Source organism: Leopardus geoffroyi, chromosome A2 (genome assembly GCF_018350155.1).
Source record: "Leopardus geoffroyi isolate Oge1 chromosome A2, O.geoffroyi_Oge1_pat1.0, whole genome shotgun sequence".
NCBI lineage: Eukaryota > Metazoa > Chordata > Mammalia > Carnivora > Felidae > Leopardus > Leopardus geoffroyi.
The window spans coordinates 88,666,407-88,692,752 of NC_059331.1; the positions used below are offsets into that span (position 1 = coordinate 88,666,407).

Sequence of the window (26,346 nt, forward strand, 5' to 3'; positions counted from 1 at the left end):
TACATTTCTGCATGAAAATCCATTAATAAGCTTAATTCCTGAAGTTAATCTGTTGACTTTCTTTTTCTCTGGTCAATTTATTTGGCAAGCTGGCTGAATACTAGAATCTTCGTGCCAAAGCAGTAATCCGTGAGATTGTTCCTGTCACTCACTTCATCCCTCTATGTAAGCTGTTTCATACTTATCTAGCAATAATATTTTCTCTTTTTTTTTTCTTTTAACACTATGCTATTACAGCTGTGACCTAATCATCCATAATCATGTCTTTCTAATACCTCGGCATTCATTAAAGGATGTTATATATCTCTTCTTCAAAGAGGCATAGGTAATAAAACTAAGACTTAACTGTGTTCTAATTATAATATTAACCATCTAATGTTGAATTTGTGACCTGGAATTGCTTAACATGCACCTTGTGATATGGTGAGTAGGTTGTTCTATCCATTTTGGGAGACATTTTCACCTTCATTATCAAGAAAAATGATGGACTAATAAAACCAACTGACCTGTTCACCTCAAAGCTTTGTTTTGTTGTGTTTTGATTTCAGAAATTTTTTTAAAACAATGATTCAACTAGGACAACAAAATTGGTGTCATTTCATGGCTAGTTATTTAAGAATGTAAGCCTATTCACATTAACTGACCTATAACATCTTTAAACCTGTAACAGATGAAAATTAAATTTTAAAGTGGCTCGAGTTATGTGACAGACTAAATGAAGACTCCTACACAAAGCTGCCAAATCATTTTATGTAAATACTCATTTCTGTTAAGATGTCCCATTTGACTGACTTTTCACCTCAGGATTGACTGCTGTGAAGCTCTAGAAGTTACTTATGGACCAGAGAAACTGATAACATCTACATTTTAGCTTATATTTTCTTTCATATTGTGCTATCAATCTAATTATCACATTTGTATCATTCACTTGAGTTGATTGTAGGTGGTCCATAAAAAAATAAACCTTCTTTATCTTATATTCAAATGAAAGCATACAATTATAAAGTATTATGTGAAACCGACTTAAGAATTTTCCTGCCAAGCCAGAAGAACTATTTAAGTAGTCAAAAATCCCTACTCTGATTTCAACCATACTATGTGGTTTCCAATTTTATGCAACATGTTGAGTACTTGGGTGCTCATGCCTTATAGCAACTAAGTCCATGATTTACACCAAGTAGGTAGAGTTACAATCTAAAAAGGCTTCCTGCGGCACCAGGTTGGCTCTGTTGGTTAAGCTTCTGGCTTTGGCTCAGGTCATGATCTCGCAGTTCACAAGTTCGAGCCCTGCATCGCATCGGGCTCTGTGCTGACAGCTCAGAGCCTAGAGCCTGCTTCGGATTCTATGTCTCCCACTCTCTCTGCCCTTTGCCCACTCATGCTCTGTCTCTCTCCCTCTCTTTCTCAAAAATAAACATAAAAAATTTTTAAAGAGGCTTACTGTGGATAGAATTAGTTGGCATATTTATTCCTAACGTATATGCTTTCTCCTAACAGAATCTAATACTCAAATAAGGGAGAAAAACTGCATCTTTAATTATGTATGATATATAGCCATGAGGAAGGAGAAATAAAAATGAAATCCACATTTTAAAGGAATGCTTGATTTCATTCACATATACCTCTCTTTTACCTTCTACCTTATCTAACATGAAAAGTGAAAACATTTTTGGTTGGAGTCTTAATCAAAAGTATTAAATGCTGTTAATTAATTAATAATATAAAATGTTCTCTTAATATATTTTCTAATATATGGAGACTCCTTAGCCATTTATAATACTCCATATATACTATATAATTTGTATATACTATAATGTACATTCACACATATACAGATATATGTGTGCATATATAATTAATTTTAGAAATACAGATATATGTGTGCATATACATTAATTTTAGAAATAATTTCTGAATACAATGAAAATTTGGACCTTTAGAATTTTAAATTTTGATTATATGAATATTTAATAAAGATGTTAGTTTTTTAAAATAGATATTCAAACTTGAAAAGGTATTCTCAGAGAATTTAAGGAAAACATATAGGGGCATCTGGCTGGATCAGTGAGAAGAGTATGTGACTCTTGATCTTGGGGTCATAAGCTTGAGCCCCATGTTGGGCACAGACAACATTTAAATAAATAAATAAATTTAAAAAAACATATAGAGCAAAAGTAATGAATTAATAATAACAAAACAGAAATAGCATGGGGGTTTTAACATGATGCTTTAAAAGTCAGTCAGACATGGTTTAGAATTATTCAGGCAACATTTTTCATTTGCTGTGTGGCTATCAGAAAGTTACTTAGGATCTCTGAGTCACAGTCTCCTCAACTAAAAATGAGAATAGTGATATAGTAAAGTACTTACCATAATAACTTAGTACTTACTAAATAATCAGCTGGTTATAGTATTCTTTTTTTAAAAAAAATTTTAATGTTTATTTTTGAGAGAAAGAGAAAAACAGAGTGTGAGTGGAGGAGGGGCAGAGGGAGAAGGAGGGTGACAAAGAATCCAAAGCAGGCTCCAGGCTCCTAGCTGTTAGCACCAGACACAGGGCTTGAACCCATGAGTGGTGAGATCATGATCTGAGCCAAAGTCAGACGCTTAATTGAGCCACCCAGGTGCCCCTAACTTATTCTTAATACAGGGAATCATCTGTTTATTTGATTTGAATATTTCCACCTATGCTCACCTCTCACGCCATTCACTATAGTGTGCAATACCTTGGGCAAGAACTCCGTTATGAATTGTTCCTTCCTTTTTTTTTTTTTATTTTTATTTTTATTTTTTTTTTATTTTTGGGACAGAGAGAGACAGAGCATGAACGGGGGAGGGGCAGGGAGAGAGGGAGACACAGAATCGGAAACAGGCTCCAGGCTCTGAGCCATCAGCCCAGAGCCCGACGCGGGGCTCGAACTCATGGACCGCGAGATCATGACCTGGCTGAAGTCGGACGCTTAACCGACTGCACCACCCAGGCGCCCCTGTTCCTTCCTTTTAAGGATAGATAAGGGAGTTTAAGCCCATACTTAATGATAAGGAGAGGTGGATTTAGTAAAATTGGTATGGAATATTAAAAATATGTGCCCATTTTTGTTACAAAGGGAAATTACATGTTGTTCATTAGAATTTTCATAAAATTCCAGTCTTCCACGAGTGGAGGACTATAAGTTATAGTCACTCTTTTCATCAAAGTGGTAGATGGCATGAATTACTGTCAGTCAAACAGCAAATGCAGCAATTATTAAAAAGTTGTGGCAGAATTGTACTGTGTCACTTGAGATAAGCTGGAACTACAGTGTAGAATTCCCTTTCCCATAAACTGGTTAAGATTGGCCATAAAGTATTTTGCATGAGATGTGCAAGGCAGAAGTTGAACTGCAACCATAAAAGTCCCAAAGTTGTTCTGATCTGCTGGCCACCATGTTAGCATTGGGCCTGCCCCTCCTGCACCCTCTACCAGATCTTATTTGCTAGCTTCTATAAGACCTGGTCCTGGTACTTGTGCAGCTCCATAGCAAAAAGCATCAGCTTCTTCTGTAGGTCACCCAAGTCATCAAAGTTGGAAGTGGTGAAAGAGACACCAACTCTAGTTTGTCCTTGTGGGTCACAGTTTATCCTTGCGAGTTTCAGTTGGTCCTTGCTCTTCCCCACTAAATGTCTGCTTTTCTTCCCTAGTGCCAATCCTGGTGACCCACAACAATGGCAGGCCCATTACCTGACTCAGAGGCAATAGATTCCAGAAATCCATGGATTTCTCCACCATCTTCCACAACTGTATAAGGTCAAGTCCCTGTTACAAAATCCTTTTTAACATCGCTCATACAAGTTCTGGCCTCTGATCAAACCCTAACGTATAAAAGGCTATATATATAACTTACTACCATAAAACAGCTCATTGTGATATATTATAAGGGGAACATGGATCTGATCCATTTAAAAAGAAAAATACAACTTATTGGTTGATCATTCTGTTTCCAAATGCAAATGGTTATTCTTTTTAAAACGCATATTAAGACTTAGAATCAATAAGTTATACTAATTTTGGTATCTCTTTAAACACAATACCAAAAAAATATTTTGATTCACACACATGTACACACGTACATATATACACATAGTCAGTCTATATTTAATACGTTGTATAGCATATAGGATAGAGAGTATAATATATTTAGTGTGCTTAGCACTCAACTTGAATGTGATTATGACAATCTCCAAGAATGTTCTGTTCTAAATGCATAAAAGCTAAAAACAAAGTTTAAGATTCTCAGTTTCCTGAAATAGTGTCAATTTTTTAGATACTATAATTTTGCATCCTGTTTTCCTTACCACCCTTAAAAATGTGGTAAAGAAAACTATATAAAAATTAAATGATATAAAAAGAACTGTAGGAAAGTTTTGTGATGTCCGATAGACATAATGGCGATTTTTATTACAACATGAACAAATCAAAGAAAAACAGTCAAAAGTTGACCATAACCTATTTGCCTTGAGACAGAACATATCCAAGAAAAATACTTCCAGAGTTCATATTAGATCTATGACACGATGGTCAGCATACGCATTGAAAATGAACAGAAATCCAAACCTTAAGATTAAGTGCATAGAGAAACAATACCAAAGATGACCATGAGAAGCTACGTGTCAGTATTACCTGGAACACCTGCTAACTATGTAGTTAGAAAACCCCAGAGGAACTGTCCAAATCATTCTAATAAACCTTAGAAAGCATAAAATGCTTACTACACTCTAAAAGTATATATACTGATATCTGCATGAAATACAGTGTCCAATCAAATCTAGGTAACAGTTTGTCAACCAATGCCAAATATATGAATTTCACTTCAACCACCGAGGGAGGGATCCAATTTAAAAAATATAATCTAAAATCTGTAAACTCTCTTCAAGTTTTACATACTGTTCCTATTTTAAGTGCTAGCCTTACTTTGTAAGTGCATTTAAAATTTAATCCTGAACTCAAAAGATTACCAAAAAACCAAAACAAGAAACAAACCCTAAGTTTATATATATGAGACTCGGTCCATAGCAATTCAAACACAATAATCACTGTCTTATTTTGCCATATTATAAAACATATTAATTCAAAATATGAATAAAATCTAGTTTCTAAAATATCTTTAATGCCAAAGCTTCATTTTTGATGCATCTTCTACCTAAGATACAAAACTGATTCTTCCAGTTGCTTTGAAAGCAAATGCGTATCTTTTTTTAAGCCTATTTATTTATTTTGGGAGAGAAAATGTGTGTGCATGTGCACACAAGCAAGGGAGGAACAGAGAGAGAGGGTAAGAAAGTTCCAAGCAGGCTCCATGCTGGCAGTACAGAGCCTGACAAGGGCTCAAACCCACAAACCATGAGATCATGACCTGAGCCGGTATCAAGGCGCTTAACCAACTGAGCTACCCAGGTGCGCCAGGAAAATATGTACCCTATAACCAAATACGAGTTACAAAAATTAGTTAATAAAAGCAGTGCATTTAGAGCAGCGGGTATATACACTAAGCTCCCATTAAGTGTTAGTTTAGTCCACTTGTGTGGATATTTTTTTTTCTTTTTTTATTGAAGCATAGAAGACACACAATGTTACATTAGTTTCAGGTATATAACATAGTAATTCCAGAATTCTATATGTTATACTAAGCTCACCTCAAGTGATCATTATTATTATTATTACTTCTGAATGCTGAATTTAAACTGTAATCACTTTGCTCAGTTTACCTGATATTGACCCCCAAGCAGAAGAACACACACATATGTGCATGTGCATAAAAATCTATGTTCATTTCTGTGGCTTTTATAAGACAAGATTTTCACTGTCTTTCACGAAAAATGAGTGGTCTGGGGGCGCCTGGGTGGCTCAGTCGGTCGAGCACCCGACTTTGGCTCAGGTCATGATCTCGCTGTCCGTGAGTTCGAGCCCCACGTCGGGCTCTGTGCTGACAGCTCAGAGCCTGGAGAATGTTTCAGATACTGTGTCTCCCTCTCTCTCTGCCCCTCCCCCACTCACGCTCTGTCTCTCTCTCTCTCCGCAAAAATACATAAACTTAAAAAAAATGAACACAGTGAACATAGTCTTTCATCATCTAAAATGCCTGCAGAAAATTACAACCAATATTGTCAAGAATTGTAAAGGGTCTATGATTTTTTTCTAACTTAGAAGATAACAAGTTATTCAAATACAGTTTCATTCATGCTGGCAGAATATACGTGGCTCTTGAATCAGAGACAAAGGACATTATTACCCACAAAAATATTAGTCATTGTACCAGCATTCTCATGCTGGTTCCCCAAGCTCCAATTCCTAGTGCACAGTATGAAGAGGATCTGGTGACAACCTGTACGTGCAGTGAGTTGCATTACAGCAGAGAAGCCTTGGGTTAAGGGAACCTGACTATTTTATTATAGTCACAAGCATGCTTGCCATTATATATTGAGGGAGATGATAGTTTATTGTACTGGATGGTAAGCATACCTGCCCTGTGCCCTGAGGGAGACACTACCTCTAACTGCTCAAGGCTTGCAAACCAGCCTTTTGTTTAAGAGGGAGACACTATGTTCCAAGTCTCTTCCCTATACAAATATCCTTCAAATATCCTTTAAATTCTGTAAAATGGCAGTTAGGGCCTCTATTCATCAGATATGCAGAATTATATGAAAGACCCATGAAAAAATATCTCCCAATGATTATACATCAAGGTTTTGAGATTTAATGAAGCCTTATGATTTCTGTAGAATTAGGAGGTAATTCAACCATCCATTTAAAAAAAAATTAAAATGCCTTGAATTCCTTAGAAGAAAATTTTTAAAAAATTAAAGTTGATGCCAACTTTGACCTTTAAAAAAAGGTCATATATATCCTTAAAAAATGAAATTCACTCTAGAAAAGCAAATGAATTTCAATGACTAATGTGCGTTTTGGACTGTACTGAAACTTAAGATTCATGTGTGGCTTCAAATTCTCCATTGCATTCACTTGGCAAAAAATAGTGTTGCTAAAGCCCTGTAATTTGAGCCATGATAAATTTGATAGACATGTTATAATACATCATAGCATTAAAAATGAATAACAACTAAGGACAAAAATATAAAAATAAATCCCTCAAGAATTGCAAAAATGTCCCAAAATTCAGGTGCATGACAATACGCTTTGAAATGTTTCCAACAATAGCGATGTTATGAGAATCTGCTTTTTTTTGTTCATCTCAGATGGTTGAAATTTTGATTTCCAATGATGTTCAAAATATTTCTAAGAGTCATACGGTTGCCATTTGGTTTTATTGAAACTTAGTGCAAAGAGAGATGGTTTAGTAGGATAAACAAAGAAGATACAGAGAGCTATTGATTCGAAACAGATTCTTTTACCAGCTTAGCATGTATTCAGTTTTCATTTGCAAAACAGGGTCAAGGAAGTTAATCCCTCAATAGAAATGTTATTGTGAATAACAAAGTGGATTTTAAGCACCAGGAAAAATATCAAAAATGAAAGTAAAGGTGAATAATAGCAGTCAGAATAGAGATATCTGGATTGCATTTATCTTCTTATTCAGGGACTCTGTCCAATAATATTCTATGTATTTTTTTTTCAAATTACAACTCTCAAGTTACAACAATGGAAAAGTTCATGAGCATTTCACTCCTCTAATATAGAAATGCCCCAACAACATAAAAGTGTAGATAGAGCCTGCTACACTAAGAAAGCATATTAGGAATATAGCCGGTATATTCACTTCCACAAAAGGAAAACAAAAATAAATTTAGAGTAATGTTGTTGTCAGAAATGTCATTACCAGCAGTCTAAGACCCATTCATATTCTCTTTCTCCCTTGATCTACACATATATGTAGAAAGAAAGGAAATATAAATGTCTCTCAGGATGCAGATTCCTTCTTTACCACAAAGTCCATCTTTGTGGATAGCTGGCTTGAATTCCAGCTGCTGATTTAACATATGTGTTTGATACAAAACTGAGCCATGAGAAACGATGGTGTGTATCTTTTCAGCTGCCTGGCAGGATGGGAAAGGGTTCAATTTTCTGTATGATGCTACACTCAGTGAACTATGTAGGTTCAGGAACTATGGATGTACAGGAACTATGAATGTTCAATCTAGTGGCATATCCTGACTACCCAGGTGGCTGTGTTGTCTTAACCATCTTAACCAGAATTAAGAATGACCCACTTTCAAGGTATATATATCTGAAATATATATTATATATCATAACATGATATATAATATGCATCAGTCAGTGTCTTTGCCTTACTTTTCCTATCGTACTCTTACATCTAAATCCACTACTGAGAAGACAGCACTTCCTCCAGGAAGGATTGTTTAAAGGAGCTTTATTTCTAGAGGACTTCTTAAGAAAACACTAAAACCAGAGGGAAACAGTAAACTCAGATCCTAGAAACCATGGAGAGCATTCAAGCAGGTCATTAGTTTACTTTTCTATAAATGTTCAGGTCAGTTCCTATTTTGGTTACAACTCTATCTTGGAGTCCCAATGGCTGCAAAAACTAAGCCTCATTCCTGTGGCTTTCAGCATCACAAGAATTCTTTGAAAGGAATTATTGTCCATATGTCACAGCTGACTATTATTTATTCAAGATACAGTGCAGAATTTCTATCAAACCATCCATGTCACTTCAAAAATCAGGTACTGGATGTAAATTCTTAAAAACTCTTTACTCTTAGTATTTCTTGCTAAGTGATTAAGAAATTATTGGTAAAAATACCAAAGCTATTTTTTTATGTTTATCAGGGAAAAATGTTAAAAATCCAGGAAGCCTACTAATTGCTATTTTTCTAAAATCATGTATTAGGGAAGAAATGGAAAATTGCATTTATATATTAAAGTTCAAAAATAATGAATAAATGGCACATATTTTATTTAAGTGAAATATATATGTAAATTAAGTTACATAAATTAGGTTATCTGAAAAGAAATTTTAATAAAATGCATTTGAAATGCACAAAATATATTGAATAATAGGTCAATGAAAAGCATTATTAAAGGAATGAGATGGGTTACCAGAAAAATAGTAAGAAATCTATTTTCCTATTTGAATATATTGTTGTTGACAACTAGAGGAAAAATACATTTTTAACCAAAATATATGAAAACTGTTACATTTTTATTTTATCAAATAAGTGCTAAGAAAGAGAAAACAAAATATGCTGGAATTGAACTGCTATAATTTAACAGAAGATAAAGGAATAACCAAAACACGAACACTTTATCATGTTACATTAATTAGTTGACTTTTAAAAAGATTAGTATGGCTAATATTACCATATCATTAAACCTTCAAAAATTTAAATATCTCGATGCACACATAATTACCTATCTCTACCATAATTTATGGAGTACGACTTGTAAGTCTTCAGAATGTTTATTACAAAGTGCTAGGAAATGATCATGTGCAATTAATACCTTGTATCCGACTTAGCAAACTCTATATGTCTTAGTTCCTTTCAATTTAGTTCTATGAAAACCACAGCATTTTCAATAAGCCTGGAAAATAAAATAAAGTTGCCTTTCTTAGAGAGGAAACCTCTGAGGTCATAATTAGGGTTACCCTTATGGCACTATGCAGATCATGACTTTATTGCACCTGCTGAACTAACTGCATCTGTGTTAACACCAGAATCCCTTGGTGTTTAGTACTTATACCAAAGTGGGAGGGGAGGGAAGGAAGAAGAGGAGGGAAGGGCAGATGAGAGGAGAGCCATAAAAGATAAGGGAAATACAGTGAGGTGAATTTTGGAAACCACAAACACTAAAGATTATGTGCTATCTTAGTAAATGAGTAAGCTGATTCAATCACTATATCAAATACACTCAGTACTTGCCTACAGTGCTTATTATAAATGCTTATTATAAAATCCAGATAATTTGCCAGATAAGTACATATTATCTTCAATTTCAAAATTGAATTGAATTCAGAATAGTGCAACACTACAGTGATCATGATCTTTAAAGAGGATCAAATTAATTTCATGAATGATGTTTTTGCTAAGAAATTGCCTAAGCAACTCTATTACATGTACCAGGAACACTAATAATAGTTAATATAAATTTTATACAATGCATTATAGCCTATGCAATAATTTCATTTGTGATTGAGTCTTACAGGAATGCTGTGAGCTGGTTGTTATTACGTCCACACCCTTGATGCGACCAGAATACGTAAAGTATTTATTAGTCCTTACTGTTCCTGTGTGTTAACAGGCAAATTCAAATCCATATATGCCACATGACACCAAAAACTTCATCAGAAGCACAGACATTCTGATCTCAACTTCTAGCATAGTACTCAAAATGTTCTAAAATTATGGATGAAAAGGCTTTGAATGAATATTCTGAATCACTGTATTTTCTGATCAAGAAAATGGAAGTAGTGATATCCACCTCATAAAGGTGTCATTAAAATTACATTTACAAAATAGCATTTAAATCATCATAGTACTTGACACAGGAAAGATTCTCAATAATTATACGTATTCATGTCTTCACTTGTTAAACTTCAACAGAAATGGAAAGAGTCTGTTTTTAAAAGTCACAGGTGCATACTGGTAAAATCTCTACTTCTATCCATCCTTAGTTAATATCACATTGAGATCTTTCAAAATAATCTGTTAATGGTAAGCATGGCGTTTTAACGTTAATAATTTTTTGTGTATTCAGTTATGGGTTTTTTTGCCTTAGACTTACGAAGTATTTTCTTCTTTTAAATAATTTTCACAAAAACTCTTAAACTTGTTTCTACCACTTATAAAATATGTAATGTCTCATTTAATGGATAAAATAATAAAGCACTCCAGAAATCAGAATACTTGCCTAAGTACAGTTAATGAGTCATTGGGGGTTTCAACATAACATTCCTGACTTCTCTGGACTCCTACACCATTGTTTTTTCCTCTTTACTCCTTTCCAATAGTCCTAACATAAGTATCAACTTGGGACAGTTTAATATTTGACAGAACACACTTTTTTTTTAATGTTCATTTATTTTTGAGAAAGAGAGACAGAGCATGAGCAGGGGAGGGGCAGAGAGAGAGGGAGACACAGAATGTGAAGCAGATTCCAGGCTCTGAGCTGTCAGCAAAGAGACCGACGTGGGGCTCAAATTCACAAATGATGAGATCATAACCTGAGCCAAAGTCAGGCATTTAACCTACTGAGCCACCCAGGCGTCCCTTGACAGAACGTTTTTTGTGGTCCACTTTTACATAGCCAAAAAAATGTTTACGATGAAGGTGCAATGTAACTTATCATCACTATATTTAAAGTGAAATTTTCAAGGATGAAATTTGCCATGTTTGCTAATATGTAATTAATCAAAGCCTGTGCTTTGTCCTTTTATCTATCTTCCTTCACCAGTAGCCAACACTGTTACCAGATTGAGATATTCTTTCCCCATGAATTCAGACTCCACCTCTACATCATTCTAAACATATGCGTCATCTTGTGGGCAGCTGCTACCAATCAATCAGGTTGTCTCCTGAAAATATCTACATACCTATCCATCTACAAATATATATATACATACACACACACACACACACACACACACACACAAGCAGGTTAATGTGTGTCTTTAAGCACCTAAGATACATTTCTTTTAAATGCCAATATGTATACAAAATACATAGGATTTTTCTTGTGTTTTAGGCATCCAAAAATAAGACACAAAATAAAATACATTATATCTTTTTTAATTCAAAAAAATTTAATGGTTTATTTTTTAGAGAGAGACAGAGTGCGAGCAGGGGAGGGGCAAAGAGAGAGGGAGACACAGAATCTGAGCTGTCAGCACACAGCCTGACGCGGGGCTCGAACTCACAAACAGTGAGATCATGACCTGAGCCGAAGTAGCACACTTAACCAACAGAGCCACCCAGGCACCCCTAAATTATATATGTTTTAAATCCTGAAATTCATTTTACTTTATTGATTTAAATGACTATAACTGCCTTTTATGATCTGTGCAAATACTTGGCTATACCTCAAAACAGTAACCCACTTAATTTTACTAATAAAGTTTGCCTCAGAAAAAAATGAATATACCTTTTGATAAAGGTAAAACCATTGTTGGATTGCTTACCATTCTTCTTTTGTTCAATGCCTATTACCTAGTCAAGACAATGCCTATTACCTAGTCATTACTCAATCCATATTTAAGAAATCAGAGGAAGGATGGATGGATGGATGGATGGATGGATGGATGAATGGAAGGAAGGAAGGAAGGAAGATGAAAGGAAAGGAAAACAGAAAAAGAATGGAATGCAAAGAAGGAAGAAGGGATAATTTAATCATGACTCAGAGGCAGAAAAATTTCATATCACCCAAAAGGAATTCAAGAAGAATTAACATATGAAAACAAATTTGTACAAAGAAGTTGACTTGCTGAATGTAAGTATATATGCTACAAAATTGCATTTTGTTAATTATCTTTTGTATACACGTAAATCTTTAGGCATGTTTTACCTTTACCCACTTCTTTATATAAAAATACCACTATCCTGGGGCGCCTGGGTGGCGCAGTCGGTTAAGCGTCCGACTTCAGCCAGGTCATGATCTCGCGGTCCGTGAGTTCGAGCCCCGCGCCGGGCTCTGGGCTGATGGCTCAGAGCCTGGAGCCTGTTTCCGATTCTGTGTCTCCCTCTCTCTCTGCCCCTCCCCCATTCATGCTCTGTCTCTCTCTGTCCCAAAAATAAATAAACATTGAAAAAAAAAACTTAATAAAAAAAAATACCACTATCCAAAATTAAATACTTTTTTGTTTCTAAAAAGTGATTAGGTTCACAAGTATAGTGTTTACTTAATACAACAGTAAACAAAAATGATGACAGAATAATAAATTATGTAATTACTAAGATAATTTAGTTGATTGATACTTACCAGGATATCTTTTCCAGCCCATTTGCATTCATCCCTTCTGGTAAAAGATACTGGCCATACAATCTAAGGGTAGAGAAAAAACAGAATTTTACGCCAATTAAGTTCTGTAAGTGATCCAACATTATAGTCTGTTAGACTAAGGTGAGGCAACTTAAAGAAAGTTCCACAAAGCATTATGTGGTAGGATGGTTTCAGCTTAAACTCTGCAGTAGCATCTATTAATTGGTATGAATGTAAATCCTTCAATCTCTGCCTACCCATTAGACTTTGCTGTTTATGAAAGTTGAGCAACACAGAATTTATGTAGTCAGTAGATTTAAGCAGCGTGCAGAGAAGAGAACTGTCAGGTTGGGAGAGGAAGATCATTTTGAGAAGATGTGAAAATCTAGTGAAGGGAGATAGAAATAAACATAAAAAAGTGTCTAACATTTTTCTAAAAGAATCTGTCTTTATTATAAAATAGTCATTTTGAATTTAAACATGAGGTGCTCTGGGTCCTTTTCCCTAATTCAAATTTCAGCATGACACTCTAGAATGAGCAATTGATAGGGTTAAGAAAACCTCATTTTAGAAAGGAATGTTTTTTGTTTTTTGGGTTTTTTTGGTGGGGGGAAGCACAGTAAGTAGGTAAGAGTAGCATTATATACTTTCTGGAGATAAAGAAGGAAATGAATTTCCAAATAGATAGCTCTAAAAACTTTGCCACTGTGGGAAAGACTTAAACTAATTGAAAAACAATTGTTTTCATCCCTAATATTTCCCCTTCATTCTTTGACAACATTTATGCTAAATTCCAAAGGTTTCTATACTGTATAATTACAATGACAGTGGTAAGCAGGCCAAGATATTATTGGTGGTTTAGGGGATGGTGGATGTATTTTTCTTTATAATATTAATACAAATATCCTCATCTAAATTTTAATATAAAATTGTTCAGTTCCTCAGGGCAATTCCAATGAGTCCTATCTGTATTGGGGCAGAACAATTGAATTTTTTTCTTTAATTCATCTTTCTCATCTGGTAACAGTTAATTGCAGGAAAAAAAAAATGTCATATGTAAAAAAAAAAAAAAAAAATCCAGACACGGTGCAGTCACTCATTCATGTCTGTGTTAGTCTCAAAATGACTGATCATCTTTTTTGGGATCCTCAAGATAATTCAGTATAAATGGTCATAAACAAGCCTCAAGATAATTCAGTATAAATGGTTATAAACAAGCCTCAAGATAATTCAGTATAAACGGTCATAAACAAGCCCCTAGATAATTCAGTATAAATGGTCATAAACTTGTGCAAGGGCTATGATATTCAATCTAGGGAATCAAAAAACAAAATATAACACATTCATAAGCAAGAATTTAGGACATATCGAAATAACCTATGATGGCATAACAAATGCATTTCAGCTCTGTGTCACAATTATAAAAGCCCTAAAAATTTTTGGTTATACATTCATTGTTACCATCTGAAGCTTTTAATTTATGTATTCTTTTTCATGTGCTTTTCTTTTCATGTTTATCTGTATATGTAAATTAGAACTGTCATTTGATTTGTTCCACAAGGATCTTACAAAGTAATCTCATAATAAAAAAAAAAATCTAAGCACAATAAATGCACGTCCTTAAAATTCACATTACCCTGACTTCTGAATTACTAGAGCGGGTGCTGGGTAGTCTGTTCCATACATTCCACAGCTCTGTCTTCACTGTGGCTATGGAAAGCCCAAGCGATCTATTCTTATTTAAAGTTTATACTGGTAGATAAAATATAAATTTCATTTAAAACACGGCAATAATATAGAGTATAGGGCTAAGATTTACTGACTTTCCCATTAAGCTTGCCAGTTACATTTCACAAAACTCACAGATTATTAAAACATGATTTTTAACTGAAAAAGGCAAGTCATTTTCTCATACTTTCCTAGCTCTTGACTGCTGGTGGTGAGATAGCATGGGTCTCATTTTGTCATTTTTCTCTTATGTCAAATGTTGATAAAAAATAATGTTGATAACATTTATGCTCAATTCTCTCATACTTAGAGGAGTGTGTACTCTCAACTTTCTAGAGTTCCCAGAGTTAAATAAATAAGTACAGCTTAACAATCTGGCATGAATAAAATAAATTTTGGTATATAATATGCTATTCTGGAAAGCAATTTATGGGCATAACTATAAGTCAGTGAAATAAATATATATATTTACTTTATATAAAAAATATAAACGTATTTAATTGTCATTTCCAACAGTATCCTCTTCCATAAAGAATAATTCCTGACTATTTGGTTATATTTACCTGTAGATATTTTTGTCTTCTTTGCTCAAAAAGTCTCAATTAACAATGCCTAAATTTCTTATGCTCAAATTCAAAGTGTTTCATGATGTGTATTACACTTTCCTTTCTTCATGCTTCTATAGTTCTATTCATGACAGCCCCTCTCACTCATAATTTTATAAATAAGCATTTGTGCCTTAAAGAAACAGCATGCTTTTATGAAGGTCTAGAATCTTTTCATGGTTCTTCCAAATCTGAGAATGTGTTATCTCTAATAAGGATTGGCCTAATATTTACCTTTATGCTCATAATCTTATCTTTAATATTATGTTGTAAGTCCCTCAAGAATTATTTATGATTCCTATAGTGATCCTTATAAAGTTTATTACAAGAGTAGATGCTTCAGAAAATGCTAAATAACATCATACAGAGATTATAAAGAACATTAATAGACAAATGCATGTGAATTCTTAAGTAAACTAGATTTACTCCTATGGACAGTGTGGTATAATTAAATAATATGTTTGGAATGAATGTTTTAGACTTAGAAATATGTCTTCCATTAGAATAATGATTTTAAATGCAAGAGCAGGAGCTATAACAACACTATGAAACTGGGCAAGTCACCTAACTTGAATTAATTCATTACTTCAGTATCTATTTATTGTAAGTCTAGTTGGTAGAAGATACTGTGATTATATCAAGGGCATACAAATGGCTCTGGGATTTTCCTCATCTATAAAACAGCAGGTTGTCTCATACAATAATTAAGCCTTTTCAATTTTAGAACAAACTGAGTATATAAACTAAGAATCTTTATTATTTCATTATTCAGAGAAAAATGCCAAATACATTAAATACATATTCTGAGGTGTGATGTTACTCATATATTGTCTATGGATAAAAAATATATGTATATATATTTATGTTATATATATGAGTTTTACAAAATGATAAAACTATTATGAACACTGAAAACTTGAACTTATATAATTTCCTACTATTAAAATACCAAATATTTCTTAAACTTAGATTTTTCACTCATTATATAAAAAGGATGACTTATTTTCACTAAACAAAACAAAGCTGCTTATTTTATGACCTTTAGAAAAGACTCCAAGGTAAATATTTTTGTCATTTCAGAAAAACAAACGGATAACTAGTTTTCTTAGACAACAGATAACGTTAGGAATACTGCAATCATCTGAGAAGTCTTAGAAATCAAATAGATTGAAAAAATCAGAGAAAGAAATATCAAAGGTGATATTTAAATGCCGTATATTAATCTCTAAGTATATCGCTGCTGTTTTGTATGATATACATAATGAATCAAATCTTTATGTACAGTCAGAATTTCAGAGTTTGGGTAGTAGGAAAGTAAAAGTCCTAGGTCCAGTGGTATACTCTATTAGAGATATGAATTAGCTTTGAATTTAATCTTCATTTGATCTTCAAAGCAATATTCTCCAACCAGGACAAAAGCTTTTAATACAATTCATTACTTTTCAAAATTTATTGTCCAATATGTTAAAGTTTATCAGAAGTTTAGGAAACACCACTCTCTAAAGTCCTATAAGAAGCAAAATTAACATACATAAAAACTGATGTATATGTACTCTAAAAAAATATGTTATACTAGTACTCCTACAAAAGCCGCTACATAAAAGATTTTTGTTCCTCAGAGAATTATGACTGGAAATACTGACTATGAAAAAATAATTGACTTTGAGTGCAGCATATGGACTCAGTAGCATAATTTGCACCAATTTTTCAATCCATGTTTATTTTCCAAACTGTATAGCTTATTAATTAAAGAAGCCAAAAACATGGTAAAGAGTAAGGACAAAACTGATAGACTGCAAGTGTCTAAATGACCACATTTGTAAAGATCTGACACTGAAAACTGATCTTCTAGATGAGGGTTTGGCAAACTTTTTGTTTGAAAGGCCAGATAGTAAATATTTTAGGCTCTGTGAGCCAGATGATCTCTATCACAACTATTCAATTCTACCATTGTTGAATGAAAGCAAACATAGACAATATGTAAATGTATGAGTGTCTGTGTTCCAATAACCATTATTTACAAAAACAGGTGACACACCAGATTAGGCATGTGTAAAATGATTGATGAACTCTGCATTTGCTGACAATATAGCGATATATACATACACATACATATACACACACACGGTAAATGACATCAATTATGATATATAAATATAATGGTTCAGATGTTTAGTTTTACACAGGAAAAATGATATAACTATGGAAGGATAAGCTTACGTCAGTATTTCTTAAAATGATCATTTAACATACTATGGTTTTGTCCTTGATGATTTTTATGGTTTACTGCATCCATTGATTTGTGATAATCAAATCAATGCATTATTTTTATTTGCATCTGAAAAAATAAAATTATTAATTTAAACAGTTTTTTTTTCAGTTGTAACACTATCAAATAGCTAGAGAATTCACTGTTAAATAGCTTGAGATGTTTTAAAGAAACTACAGTGTATACATTAGAATAAAGATACCTTTTGAAAATCCTTGATATTAACCAGGTTGAATGAAAATATGTGATCCTTCGCTCCAACATACAGCCTACTCCGTTCCTCATCCAAAAGGAAGGTATGATAACTGGAGCTGTTGGCCAAGCCATTGAAAGTGATCACATTGTTGGATTCCAACATTTCTGCAAGGTAACAAAGCAAGACATTGGGTGTTAATGTGAGGTCCTACATGAGCATGGACTATTGGTACATGGCAATCTACGGCCTGCTGTAGCTACAAATCAGTGGTTGTTCTTAATGGTACTAAGAAATATACAGGAGCCATTTTTGTTTGTTTGTTTGTTTACATTTCATGGAAATGGAAGTCATATTCATTAGCTTGCTGATTTCATACTCAATACCATACACTTCTTCAGAAGAAAGGAACAGAAATACCTCCTCTGCACAACTGATCCAATGAAATCTCTGTGCATGTAATGATAAAATGAAATGCTCAGTATTGTATATAAAATGTCTTTAATTTTACAAAGGTTTTTTTAAATGGTTTCATTTGTTCCAAATCATTATCTAAAAGGAAAAGCGAAGCAGGCCAACAGAGCAGAGGCAGTATGAGGGAAACACTGTTGAACCTCCTAGGTTGTTTGAGGCTTCTTTTTACTAAGGAATTTTTACATGTCTTTTTGACCATTAAATCATTAACTCCACCATCTAAATCTTTTGTAATATTTTGTGACTGACATATATACAGAAGCCAAGTTACGTTTTCATAAAAACATAAGTTATATGAATTTTACTATCTGACTTCAATTTTTCAGTTTATTATCATTCTTCTATTTGCTTTTGCTAAGGGGCAAATCCTGACTTTTAGACCTATACCTAAGTGAAGAAATATTTTCAAATAAAAATATTAATTGTAAGTCCACCTTTGCATTACAAAGGCAATTGTTGATAATCAACAAAGAGGTTTTTTTTTACATATCAGCCTCAGTCAAAATTATGTACATATACCACCACAACCCCCTCCCAGGGGATGGAAACGTTGAAGGTTCTCCAAAATTGTGTACTGAATCAATGATTCAGATTTGTCCAGGGCACACATAGTTGAACCCTTTCATCAACACCCACAAAATGCAGAATGTGTTTTCCAAGGAGAGAAAGCAGCAATATAGACCCTTCCTCTATCCCAGTCCTGTCCCCCATACATTAGCTTTACGGTAAGTTTCCTTGCTGTATCTATTTCTCCTACCACCTTCTCCATATAACCAAAAATATTATTTCAGTGGGGGATAAAGTTCAAACTCCTTAATTTAGCATTAAAGACCATCTGAGTTTACACCCCAACCCAGTACTCCTCCCTCACGTCCTCTATCCTGCAGGAAAATGTATCTGCAGTTGTCCACTTTTTAGCCTTTGCTGCCGTTGTTCTTGACATCTACAACTATATACCACCTTGACAAGGGTATCCATTCTTTTTTTTTTTAATGTTTATCTATTTTTGATAGAGCACAAGCAGGGGAGGGGCAGAGAGAGAGGGAGACACAGCGAAGCAGACACCACTCTCTGAGCCGTCAGCACAGAGGCCAACATGGGGCTTGAACCCACAATCTGTGAGATCATGACTTGAGCCGAAAGCAGACACTTAACCAACTGAGTCACCCAGGCACCACAAAGAGCATCCATCCGTAAGAGCTAGTTCAAGTGCAAGCCCCAAGAAATTCTTATAATTTCTTTGTAAACTACTCCTATAACTTGTATCACACTGTCAATCATTCATGTAAATGACTTATCTACCAGAATTAACATCCCCTCAAGTCAGGAAATCTATAATTAATAGCTCACTACCCAAAACTCACATGGTTTCTTTTCCACATTACCAGGTCATTAAATACTAAATCGAATGTATATTTTTTCTATGGATTTATCTATCCATCCATCTACTACACAAAATTATAAGAATTGTTAAAATTATTAAAATGTGATTTTCTAATTAATTCATGAAAAAACAGTATAATACTGGGCTAGCCTTTTCCCACCCTCCACACCCATTAAAAAAAATAAAGGAAGAAAGGAAAGAAAAGGAAGGCAGGAAGGGAGGAAGGAAGGAGGGAGGGAAGGAAGGAATCAATTTGAGAATTTCATTCACATGAGTGACGTCTGAAATAAATGAGAGCTATTAGTTTCCAGAGAGAAAAAAACCATAATTCATTACATGGTATCTGAATTTAAATGTCATCCTGTCACCACTTTCCGAATTATTGCAAATACTCAATGCTACAGAGAATGAATATAAGACTGAAATTTCCGGCATCCTGAGCTGTGTGAGGATGGCTACTGTAAAAGGCAAGGGTACATTACTGGACATGTTCAATGACTGACTTAATGGTTGTTCAAAGAGATAATAATTATCAAATAGAGAACGTGCCCTTCAGTATTCCTTCCAATTATAAAATCTATAATAATCCCCCCCCCCAATACAAGAGAAACAAAACTACAGAGAGCTGGACAAACTGAAAAGTCAGGTAAGTCTAAGCCAAGACAATTACATAAATATTAACCAATAGGAGGGTCCTTCAAGAGACACAAAGGTGACTTTTAATTGGAAACACACAGAACTATATAAGGGAGGTCTAAGCATCAAGTGGAAAAAGTTATGGGAAGACAACTACTATACCTAGAGAACGCAGAGTCATCCAGTTACAGGTAAGAACACAAGTATCATCATAGTATTTACTAGCTGTGCAAACTAGGATGAATTCCTTATGCTACCTGGACCTCAGATTTTGGAAGATGGGGTTAATAATATATCTTCTAAGAGCTATTGTGAAGGTGAAATTAGGTAATTCATGTTAAATACTTAGAACAATAATTTGCATAGTAAAGCACACAATCACCTATGTGTATAAGTAGAGGTGAAATAGTAGTATGTTCAATCTTTTTGACCAGAAGTAGCAAATTAAGGTCCAGGTGTAGCAGACTGAAAAAAAATATTTTTCTACCTATCTTACCAAATATGCTAACTCATTAGCATTATCATTTTGTAAAGGGATAAAGAAAACCAATATACTTTCTATTTACATTAGTATGAAATATAAAGGTCCTTTTAAAAACAGTGAAATATTTTTTTGGTTTGGCAATTTCTATAACCTAAATTTTAAATAATAAATGTAGTGTCTATCTATATTATAATTCCAAACAATGAAAATATTCACCTAATTAAAAAATACATTACAGGTTGAATTTTGTAAATTCGTTCAGGGAGAATCAATGGTTACTCAGTACAGACAACTTAGAGAAAAGTCTTTAGTGGTTTATGTATGACATCACTACGGAAACAAACTACGCTTTAAAAATATGTTAGTGCGGGGCGCCTGGGTGGCGCAGTCGGTTAAGCGTCCGACTTCAGCCAGGTCACGATCTCACGGTCCGTGAGTTCGAGCCCCGTGTCGGGCTCTGGGCTGATGGCTCAGAGCCTGGAGCCTGTTTCCGATTCTGTGTCTCCCTCTCTCTCTGCCCCTCCCCCGTTCATGCTCTGTCTCTCTCTGTCCCAAAAATAAATAAACGTTGAAAAAAAAAAAAATTAAAAAAAAAAAAATGTTTTAAAAAAAAAAAAATAAATAAAAAATAAAAAAAATAAAAATATGTTAGTGCTAGATCATTTCATTAAACAAAGAGACAATATTTTCCTGGAGTATGGGTTAGCAGCTGTGTTTTCCATCACTTTCAAATATACTTGATTTTGCCTAATCATTCCTTTTTGCTCCAATTTCTTTAGATGTTCCTCTCTATCAAGGACTTTTTAGATTTCATTACAACCAAGAAAAGAGTCTTTTTGAGACTCTCATGACACTGAGTCACAGCAAATTCTAGATTGCTTAGATTATCTCAACACTTTCCAGGGAAAAAAATACCTAGGTTAAAATCAGAGACGTTTTCTCTAAATCTAGATAGATCTCATATTCTTTCATATTCTGTTTTCCTTTTTTAAATTTGTTATTTTTTTTCCTATATGTAGATACATTCAGCTATACCTGATATTAAATAACTTCAACTTTGACTCTACTCCTTCAGAATTTTTTCTTTTCAGCTTCTATTTTATAATTCTTAGTGTGACATAAATTAGAACTGGAACTAAAATAAGTATTCAGAAATGTGAAATGTTTAATATTCCACTACCTTTTCATATCTTGCCTATGTTCACATCCAGGAAAATAGCAACAAACATTAGAGAACAATTTAAATTTCTACAGAATCAGTTTGACTATAATGAATCTGGTAGACCAAAGCATCTAAAGACATTAATTCTTTCTGGTGTAATTCAGCTTTTTCCTGGTTGAGACATTGCTTCAACCTCTACACGTTGTAGCAACCATAAAGAGAAGTCAATGTACAATTGTAATCAAAAGTGCCATTTCAAACAAGCACTCTTTAATGAACTTTTTATACTGAAATACGAAAGGTGATTAAATAAGCATTCTATTTATTTCAGCTTCCAAAAATGATTTAGCGTCTATAATTTGTTTAATGACAAAATGGAAGCTATACCAATCAAAGAGTAAATAGTTTTTGCTCAATAGTGCTAACTATTATCACCATTATAAGATAATGGAGACGGTAAGCATTAAGTGTATATAGATGTTCTGGATGGGAATCATTTCATATGATTTCAAGCAGCAGAGTGTTCAATTACAAATAGATTACATTCTCTTGTGATATAATTCCATAAAACAGTCTTATGAAATTCAGGACACATATATATAAAGTCCATATATCTATTTTTAATGTAATAACATGAGCAAAAGAAGAAATGAAACTATAATTGATGTATTTTAATTAAAGGATCCCACCAACTAATTATGGGAGAAGAACCATGATCTTTTCTAATGCATCTTTATTTCTTTGAAAGTTTATTTATTTTTGAAAGAGAGCACACAAGTGACTGGGGAGGGGCAGAGAGAGGGAGGCAGGTAATCCTAGGCAGGCTTGAGGCTGTCAGTGCAGAGACCAACACAGGGCTCCATCTCACAAACTGTGAGATCATGACCTGAAATCAAGAGTCAGTCAGTCAACTTACTGAGCCACACACAGGCGGCCCTCATGTCAATTCTAATTTTCATTCTACTTATTTATTTATAAATTTTGAGATCTGCCTTTTTTCCTGAATTCATCATAATCTATGTAGCTTTATTTGAATAAAGAAAAAAAGACATTGTTAGTAATTATCAGATTAAGATACTGAAAAATTATTTTATGAGCTGATGTTCTTCTCATGTTTATTTTAATGTATGAAACGAAAAAAAAATGATGGGAAAATTTATATCAAAATCATACATGACTACTGACCTCTACATAACAAAGCTGGATAGTTCCTGTGGTGTTCTGATTATCGTTAGGACAAAAATAGATTTCTACAGATTATTGTATTGCAATAACCAGGTCAGATTCTCAAAAGGCAATGAAATGAATACAAATTTCTAGAATGTAAGACCGCCCAGAACTAGACATTTTTATAATAGGATGAAGAACTGTCTGACCTTCAAAATCAAACAATAGCCACTCTGTTCTTTATATTTCTGACTTCCATTATTGTTTCTCATTCTCTTGCTCTTCCTTCTTCTTTTTCTCTCTTCTTTCCTTACCCCTTCCTCTAAGTTTTACAGCATGAAAAGTAATAGGATGCCATCAGTTACTGGATTCAAATTAATTGCCTGTATTCATTCATGGCTTTAGCCTCATGTCCTTTTTCTATGACTTGAACTTTGTCCTTTCACAGAACAAAGATCCCATTTAAAGTAGTCAAAGGCTGGATCTATAGGAAGCCAAATATTTTGACTAAATGATGACTATATCCAGATATTTGTAAATACTGGAAGGTTCACTGAGGTCCAAAGTTTTAGATGCTGTATTTCAGTGCTTCCTAGATTATTTTTTAAATTTCAAAAACTAAATTATTTCTAAAGAAAATTGGAGCTAAAATAAAAGTTGGCAACTTTTTGTTGCATTATAAAAATAACAGAAACAAGTACTATTGACAGTCATGTCGTTTCATACAAAAAAGAGGCATTTTATTTAATAAAAAGAGCAAGAAGCAGCACACAAAAAGGATAATCCTTGCATACGGATAAATTTATATTGTAGAAAAATTCACCTTATTTTTACTACTTTATTTCACCAAGGACTTATTTTTAAAGACTATTACACAGAAGGGAAGTACCTTTCCACAGACATGTTTGGCAACTGCTTCTCTAAGATAAATTGTGTGAATGGTGAACTCTACTCACAGCATTTCTAGCCAGTGTATTTTGTCATTACATAGATACAGCTAATGTTAGTGGGTATCTACATGCTTTTATTTATTTGGTGATGCTGAGTATATGCTCTCAGTTCACAAAGTTTGGTATGTATTGTTCAAATATACTTAGAAAAATCTATCTTCTAATTTCATGACTAGTAAATACTTGAAATGTGCATCCAATTTTTACATCCTGGTCCGATGGTAACTTTTACATTAACTAATTTCTCCAGTCTATGCCAGACGCCACAACACTCTGTAAAACACAATCCCCCACCTCTGCCTAGAACATTTCTCCAAGTTCTTCCAACTTATTTATTTTTATTTGCCAAGGGTCTGATCTCTAATGTCTCCTAACACATTGAATTTGTGGCAGGACGCTCCCTTCTCTTCTCAGGTGCTTCTTATTTGTAGTTGACTTGGAGAGACTCCCTAATCAAAGTACAAGGTGCCCACATTTGAGTTTTAGACAAGCAAAGGTCCGTTACCAGCGCAAACCCAGTTTCTAAGCTTCTAGATGCCACACAATGAACTATATTGTCAGTGAGAGACAATGTATTTTTCCTCAAATATGCTTGTAAAACTCAAGAGCAAGCCTATCTGTGATATTAATCTGTTTTTCACTTTTTACAATGTGAAACATATGTAAGGAGAGTTACTTCCTACAGACTAATCTAATTCAACAAGCACATACCCAGTCTTTACCGTGTATAATACACAGGCATTGGCTAAGAAGTATGTGGAATATAAAGAGTAATAAAATCTTGATGGAAAGACAAATGCCCTCAAAGAAGCAAAAACTAAATGAACAGCATGAAGAATAATAAGAGCTAAGAAAGTTAACAGGAGGGAGAAATTAATGCCTCATGGAAAAGTGGATACTCATTGGAGAAAGAGCTTGGCGATTAATCCTGGCCTTAAAAAAATGTGTAACATATGACTTTGACCAGCAGGATGAGGTGTGGCGGAGCATTCCATGCACAGGACATGATAATGATCAGGAGACAGAAATAAGGTAAAATATAAGGTACAGTTTTAATTGCCTACTATTGCCAAAAACTGCTAAATGACTTATAGGTATATTCATTAAAAGTTTCATAACAAGATTATGAGGTGACAGTTCTCAGTCTCATTTTTTCTCAGAAAGATATTGGAAATATCCTAGGTCACAGAGACTATGTAGTAGAAAGTCAAGATATCCACTCCCATCTGACACCTGGGGCCGGTTCTTTTGGTCTTACCAAAGAAGGTAAGAATCTTCTCAAAGAAAGTAAGAATCTTCTCAAAGAAGGTAGAATCTTTGAGAATGCTAAGAACAGATTATTGAGGAAAAAAAATGTAAGAAGTTCGGTTATTTCTTACTATTACATAACTCACCTTAGTTGGTAGTCTCTTAAATCTTTATCTTATTTTCTCTGTACTTCATCTTTTTTTACACAGTAATAACTCCATGGGTAATCTTTTCTACAGGTATTTCTCGGTCACTAGCAGGATTTTGACTATCTTAATGTCTTAAATGTCTATCTTCCAAGACAGATTTCCCTCTGAAGACCAAACAAGGGCTTACCAAACACTTCTATGTAGATATTGTACAAACATGTCAGAGTTTGCAGGACTTGAACAGAACTCACTCCCTTTTCTTCATCTTAATGTCTTAAATGTCTTAAATGTCTATCTTCCAAGACAGATTTCCCTCTGAAGACCAAACAAGGGCTTACCAAACACTTCTATGTAGATATTGTACAAACATGTCAGAGTTTGCAGGACTTGAACAGAACTCACTCCCTTTTCTTCATTCCATTACTGACATCATCACCTTTCTGTATGTTTAAAACTAGATGTAGGTATCACTCAATCATGTAACCCAGAGCCTCTTCATCATCCATCGATCCAATCCATCACTCCACTTTGTTAAACGCTACAATAATTTCTTGTGTATTTTCCTTTGCTTACATCCTCATTGTCAGTGTCATAATTCATTTCCTCATAATTTCTTCCTTTGATTATTATAATTATATTCTAACAGAACTTCCTCTGTAGGTTTACACTAACAAACCATGCTAGTGCTACTTCCAGAATAATTTTCTACAAAACAAGCTGAGAAAAGGGCACTTTTACTCTATCATTTTCCTTTCAATCTCACATGGAAAAAAAGAAAAGAATAAGAAAACAGAGAAGAATATCAGTCTTAAACGAAGAGAGGAAGTAACCCCAAAGAAATACCAAACCACAAATTAGTAAGAAAACATGTCCAATATAGCAAAAGCATGAAATGTTTCGAGACGGAATGCTGAAATCTGGCACATACCTTCATATACTCCAGGTAGGATCGAATTAGTAATCAAAAGG

At 34.0% G+C, this 26,346-nt stretch overlaps 1 protein-coding gene across 4 annotated transcripts in view; it reads right to left on the minus strand.

Annotated features, from left to right (window-relative positions):
• The window catches only part of SEMA3A (semaphorin 3A), a 467,148-nt gene that overhangs the window by 136,892 nt on the left and 303,910 nt on the right, over positions 1 to 26,346 (minus strand). For all 4 annotated transcript variants that reach the window (XM_045494648.1, XM_045494647.1, XM_045494649.1 and 1 more), the window contains 2 exons: positions 17,733 to 17,890; positions 12,929 to 12,991 (listed from right to left, as the gene is read on the minus strand). In XM_045494648.1, the coding sequence (XP_045350604.1) occupies positions 12,929 to 12,991; positions 17,733 to 17,890 (221 nt within the window). The remainder of the gene's footprint in view (positions 1 to 12,928; positions 12,992 to 17,732; positions 17,891 to 26,346) is intronic.